Source organism: Tupaia chinensis, unplaced genomic scaffold (genome assembly GCF_000334495.1).
Source record: "Tupaia chinensis unplaced genomic scaffold, TupChi_1.0 Scaffold144899_1, whole genome shotgun sequence".
NCBI classification, from domain to species: Eukaryota; Metazoa; Chordata; class Mammalia; order Scandentia; family Tupaiidae; genus Tupaia; species Tupaia belangeri.
In genome coordinates, this window is record NW_006204759.1 from 3,764,105 (window position 1) to 3,770,797 (window position 6,693).

The 6,693-nt window shown below is 45.6% G+C and overlaps 1 protein-coding gene across 2 annotated transcripts in view; it reads right to left on the minus strand.

Annotated features, from left to right (window-relative positions):
• Window positions 1–1,022: 1,022 nt before the first annotated feature.
• The window catches only part of TRPV3 (transient receptor potential cation channel subfamily V member 3), a 38,580-nt gene continuing 32,909 nt past the window's right edge, over window positions 1,023–6,693 (minus strand). Inside the window, exons 15-17 of one of the 2 annotated variants that reach the window (XM_027767910.1) lie at window positions 5,402–5,514; window positions 3,675–3,754; window positions 1,023–3,142 (exon numbers count right to left, since the gene is read on the minus strand). In XM_027767910.1, coding sequence (XP_027623711.1) covers window positions 3,048–3,142; window positions 3,675–3,754; window positions 5,402–5,514 — 288 coding nt within the window. In that variant the 3' untranslated portion in view covers window positions 1,023–3,047. Of the gene's footprint in view, window positions 3,146–3,674; window positions 3,755–5,401; window positions 5,515–6,693 lie in introns of both variants that reach the window. The other variant, XM_027767911.1, reaches the window with a different exon arrangement.

Below are 6,693 nucleotides of genomic sequence, written 5' to 3' on the forward strand. Positions count from 1 at the left end.
AAGTATGGTTTACAGGCCCGGATGCTGGCTCATTTACCTGGGTGTCCTCCAGAGCAAAAGGACATAGTTTACCCAGGCCTTGAGGAAGGAAAGGAATGTCAATAATACTGGTCTCTTGCAGGCAGGAGCCTTCTAAGAACTTAATGACTTCACAGTACAACCTCGCACACCTCCCACATCCCAGGGAGAACGGTAAGCACCCATTTAACTCTAAACAGATGCATCACATAATGTCTAGAATAATGTATTCTTCCTGAGGAACAGTTTAGTGAAAAGAGCATTTGCAGCCAAAACCATTTTCTGAGCATGGGTGATCCCATTCCTACACACACTTTCCCTTTAAATCACTGAAATGTAAATCATGGAGTTTTGAGACATCCTGATGGGCCCACGGGCTCAGTGGTGTGCATGAGTATTGTGTGCATGTGTCTGTGTGGTTTTGTGCACATCTGTGTGCACACCTGAGTTTTGAAAGTCATAAGGATAATAGGGACAGTGTTGGCTGCCCAACAACTAATCTGAGCAAAAAACTCTAGTCCCCCAAAGCCAACCATGAAGATAGGCTCAAATGTATTCAAGGTGGATATCTGTGGTCCAGGAATCAGGACATTCCAGCCTTCCATCTTACATGACTTCCTGCGTGACTTTGAACAACTCAATTTCCTTCATAGAGCTTTAGTTTCCAGATATAAAATGAGGAAACTGGTCCTTTTGACTCATTACTTGAGTCATCGCTTCCCTTTGCCTTGGTAAACCTACCTCAGCCCAGAGCTTCTAGGCTGTTGGGATGCTTCTATTGGGAAGAACACCTGGTACATAAAATGCTCTTCCCAACAAATTATATTCAAATCCCCAGAGAGCTGCTTTTCAGAATGTGTGAGAAGACAAATATCCAGTTACTGATTTCTAGTGGGTCACTAGAAAAGTAATGATGTATTTTTGCATAGAATAACATAGAAAAATACAACATGACTTTTCCAACAACTCAATATTTACCTAACCTCCCAGCTCTTATTCAGGAGGAAAACAAAGCTCTGTATGGTTTTGTCTATTAATATCCAAGTCGAAGCAATTCTGGAATTCCTAGCTTCACAGTTTAGAACTTGGCACCATGGATCCAAATGACTATACTTCAAACCAGTCAGGTTAAATGTAAGGAAGTGACTCCAGATAGCAAATGCTAATTTGTAGACTTTCCAGACTAAAAGGGCCCTTGAAGTCATCCACACCATTTTCAACATCCCTAATAAGAGCTCAACCAAGCTTCTCTTTAGATATCTCCAATATCTGGAGCAGCTGCTGGATGGAATTGAATCCAAATCTTTCTCTACCTTTATTAGTTCTGCCCATCTAGAACACATCTCTTCTTCCTGTCCCCATGACAGTCCTCCTCAAATCTTCTCTTCCCCAGAGACATATGCCTAGTCCCTGGTCCGCTGCTCATGTCTCCGCTGGTCTGACCGTCATAGCTTAGAGTACTAGTTGACTCCTCGAGTCATCTAGGAGAACAGGGGCTGCGGCAGACTGTGAAACTTCAATAATGTGTCCTCTCATCCCACCTCTGCCTAACCAGCCCAACGGGGGCACACATGCCAAGTTCCTGGGGCCAGGCTAAGCTGGCACTCAGAGTGGCCCAGAGCAGAGAAACCAGTCCAGAGTAGATTGTTTGGCTTGGACCCCATACTTCCTCAAGTCAGATTAATTAGTCCATTGCCAAACTATCTAAAGACCAACATCTTTCTGTGCCATTTAAAGTTAAAACTCATGGTTACCCCTTTATACTTCTACCTCAAACATTCCCACTGACTCCTTTTACCAGATAATGGAGGCAGAGTGGATTTTCTGGCTGTTTAGGCCCTGGTCACTTCACCTCTGCCCCCAAACTGACTCTGTGTAATCGGAGGGAAGAAAAAACTCAGAGGATAAGGATCTAAAAATAAGGCCTAAGTTTGGCAAATGCTTCACTCTCACAAGCCTTCCCCTCCAACTTCAAAATTCACAGTTAACAAAATGTTTTACTTAACACCAAAGCACTTCAGGTATTTTGTTAAGTTCCCCCCATGAGAAATACTGATGTATGTACTAGTAACCTCTGAGACCTAAGACCACATAAATAGAGCAGCTGCTATTTCGGCTTCAGATGAAGCTACGATCCCCGCTCGCAGGCATGTGCTGTTGCGAGGCAGGACAGGAACGTAGCCAAGCCCTTTCACCCAGATCGCAGCGGCCCCGGCAGGACCTGCTGGCTGTCTCATGTGGACTTTTGTGTGTGTGAAGAAAAGCTTTTTGTCCTTGCTCTGGCCACCCTGGGGCCAAGTATATAATACTTACATCCAACCCCAAAGCCCAAAACCTATGTCTCAGCTTTTAAAATCATGTACTTCAACTGAAGTAATTTTCATTCAAAACTGAAATGTCTTTTCTATATTGAAAATGAAAACTCTGTGTTAATTACGCCACTAAAAACATCTCACAGTTTGAGATAGTGTGAGCCTTGGGTTTCATTCCAAGGGTGGTTTCCTGAAAGTCCCAGAAAGGCATTTCCATAACTCACTCCTCTCCTCCCCCAGAATATCCGGCTCAGTTCAGTTCCCTGCACAATCTGGAAGGGGATCAGGTCTCCCACAAATTCAGGTGACCCAGTCAAAATGGAGGAGGTGACAGAATATGTAGGCTGGGGTGGGGGCTGAGAAGAAAATGTCGGAAGGGCGGGCATCTCCCTGTTCCTCAGACACCTGCCACCATCTCTCCAAGCAGACCTACAGTTGGTAAAACCAGGGCCTTCACCCAGGACAACAGGAGACACCCAGGCTCAGGACAGGACTGCTGGCCTTGGGTTTGCTGAGTAACAAAATCAGGGGTGTTTCCCACTCTGACAAACCGAAACCTGCCCCTCAGTTCAGTCACCAGCTCGGCATGAGGGTGTTGTTGGCTTCCAGGCCAGCAGAGCCAGGGTCCGCCACTCTACACAGTCCCTAAGCATGGAGTCTGGGACTCAGCTTGCAGCATCAAACAGCCCATGTACACATCAGCTCTGGGCTCTGCTTCTATACCGAAGTTTCCGGAAATTCTTCTATTTCATCAAATGCATTGAGAGTGGTTTTGCTGTTGCTCCTAGACGAATCCTGGATTTTGTTAAAATCTGCTTATAAAAAAAAAATCCTATTTTAGATATATAGCACTCTGCACGCTATGTCTTCACATCTTAGTACACATCTAACTTTAAGAATTTGTTACAACTACGGTTCTAAAATGTCAGCATTCTGGCCCATAGCACAGTGACTATGTGCTATGCATAGGGAGCCAGATCCCACAGGGTCAACTCTGGTTTGAGTCCCAGCCTCAGCAGGTTGAAAAATGTGCCGAGCACATGTGCACGTGTGCCCCAAATCCTATAAACCAAGACAAATGGAGGAGAAGGGATCACAGTGTGACCACACCCAGTGAGAGGTGCTTCCTCTCTCTTTTAATCTCTCTTTTTGTCAGGTGAGTGCATTTTCCCTCTGGCAATAAATAGATAAAACTATCAGAGCTGGAAGGAACCCAAGAACCAATTTCATTCAACCTTCCCATTTACAGACGAGGAAGCCCAGGGTCTCCAGATTTGATTAGTCCAAGTTCACATGGTCAGACAGGATCATGCCCCATACCATACCACTTCACAGCCACAGTACCTGTCCGTCTCACAGGCCCTGGGTCTTCATTCAGGAAGGAAACGTGAGTTTTCCATTCAGTCCACTTCACCTCGTTGATCCTGCAAACGTGATCGTCATTCTCACTACTTTGCAATTGCACTTCACTAAATGCAAACAAGTGGCACTGCCTTTGGGACGTCCTGGTTTCTGCATAGCCCCTTTCTGGATCAAAAACACTTCTGCCCGCATGGTCACACCAGTATTGCTAGGCTTTGAAATCTGCCCAAGTCTCCCTTTTCCCAGACCTTAGGGGATCAGCTCTCCCACCAGCATAGGGGACTAGAACTCCTATAAGTTACTCAGACAGGAGTAAAGGGTCCATCCTCAGACACCAGTAGCTGTGCCTGACTGGTGAGAGGGAGCCCACAGAGAAGGAGGGAAAAGGGACAGGAAGGTTGTAGCTGAGAGTTATGTGGGCTAAACTTGTATAAGTTCAGCTAGTGTTAAGGAAGTAGTTGGGTTCATGTTCCAATAAGAGCATACAGCGTCTAAAGTTAGATTCATCTGGAGATACGGCTTTGCTTAAGTTCACATTCAAGGGACATTTGTAGAGTGAAGGTGCCACAGTCAGAAATATGTGAGAGCTTGTTGGAAGGTTCTAGCAGAGGAGTGCAGCTACTTGTATACCCTTGATAAAGAACGGGCCTCCTCTACCCAGGAAGATCATCCCCTCATCAGAGCATGTGGCTTTGGGAAGGACCCACATGGAGCTGTGAGAGAGGAAGAGGACACCAGCCTGGCCAGCCAGATTAACCCTCTCAGTCTATGGGGTGACAGAGGTTGCAGCCAGATCGCCTTCACATGCAAAATCAAAACTATTTGTTAGAGAAAATATTACAATTAAAAACAATGGTTTCCAGGGCTAGCAGGTGCCATGGTGGTTAAGGTGCTAGATTCCCACATGGCCAACTGCAGTTCGAGTCCCAGACTGTTGACTTTCTCTCTCTCTCTCTCTCTCTCTCTCTCTCTCTCTCTCTCTGTGTGTGTGTGTGTGTGTGTGTGTGTGTGTGTGTGTGTGTGTCTCTCTCTCTCTCTCTCTCTGATAAAATTTTAAAATGATAATGATAAATAAAATTAAATAAAATAACTCATAAAAAATGCTTTTAAAAATGAAAAATGTTTTTAAAAAGAAAGAAGGGATGGTTTCCAGCAGATGGAAATTTCACAAGGAGAATTAGGTTAAGGTACCGTTATAGTCAACAAAGGCAGCCTGTAGAATCAAGCACTACGGCAGGGGGCAGGAAGAGCTGGTCTCGGAAGAAAATGGGGCCGTGGGCTGTGCAAGGACTGACAAAACTCAGAAAGCTGGGGATCTGTCCAGAGTAACTGTCTCACTTTTTATTTGCCAGTGATACAAGGTGCCTCAAGTCCCTGGGTGTCACATGCACTCACACAGGGTAGACAGAAGGACAGTGCCCAGCTGGCAGATCTTTTCTAAACCAAACACTGGACAGGGAGAGATGGTGGAAGCACCTCCAAAAGGGCAGTCTCCTTCCTGCCCCCTTCTGAAGTTCCAGAACCCCCATCTCAGGGTCTGCAACCTTAAAAGAGCAACTTCTACCTTCTTGGGTGGCCAGGAGAGACTGTGGAGCCTGTGGCGGGGCAAGTGAGTGGCAGCACAGTTTCTCTAACATCCCATTCACTGACTCGTCCCTCTCTAGCCACCCCCAAAGACTACCACAGCAAGGCCCTCCTCCCTCGGTTACCGCAGGCACAGTCGAAAATCTTCCTCTGCCACTTTACACAGCTCTCCCATCCGGAATCTGCTCCTCAGCCATTCTGGTAACATTTTCTCAAACTCCAAGATGGTTCTGGCTCTCTGGGGACATAAACAAGCCTAAGAAGGTTGCTCATAGTTAGCCCTGGAAGCACGGATCTGGATTGTGCATGCAGGTGCACACATACACCCCACACATGTAAGTGCATGCACACACATGCATGCACACACAAGTATATGCCTGCCCACACAGGTGCATACACAAGTGCATGTGTGTGTGCATGTGCACACATACATATACATATGCACAAGTGCATGCATAGCCACACACACACACACAAAAGACACTCACACACTTGTGCATGCACATATACACACCACCAAATGGCCCACCTCACCCTCACTGGATGCTTAATGCATAGAGAGATCCCACAAGTTCAGTTAATTTATAGAATTCAAAAATGAAAAAACTGAAGGCTTGGAAAGAGATCTGCATTGCTTTAGGCATGACATAAGTACTGTTTCCGAAAGTCTAGGAACTTCCTAACCTGATTATGTTAGGATCCTGGAACTACACGGTAGGGGGAAGCTCAGACCTCATGTAGTCCTGCCCCCCTCTCAGGCTTGAAATCCCCTCGGCAGTTTTCTTGGAGATAATTTTTCCAGTCTTCCCTGAACATTAACAATTATCCAAGTAAGAAGACCTTAACGATTAGAAACAGGGACATAGAAACATAGTAAATGGGTGTATCAACTGGACCAGGGAGAAATGGTCCCATGTTGAAAAATCCACTTTGTAAGCTAAATAATGTGATTGACTGTATAAAAGAAAATGAAACAAAAAAAAGTAAGTAAATAATATAAATAAAGAAAGAAAGAAAAGAAAAAAAGAAAGAAACAGGGACCAGCAGGTGACTTAAGGCACTGGACTTACTTACACATGGCCAAATGCGGTTCAAGTCCCACAGACCTGACAGGCTTCAAACTCACGCTGGGCACATGGGCACGCATGCTCAAGATCCCAAGAGGAGAATAGAGGAGAAGGGATTGCCCATGGCCATCCTCCCAGGGAGTGATATATATATATTTTTTTTTTTTGAGAGGTTTTGCTATAGGGCACTCACCATAAAGACAAGAGAGAGAGACTGGCAGTTCACGTAATGGCTATGTCGCTGGACTCCCATGTAGTCGACCACGGTGGCTTAAATTCACACCGGGCACATGTGCATGTGTGCCCAAGATTCTGAGAGGCGAATGGAGGAGAAGGGATTGCTGCGTGAC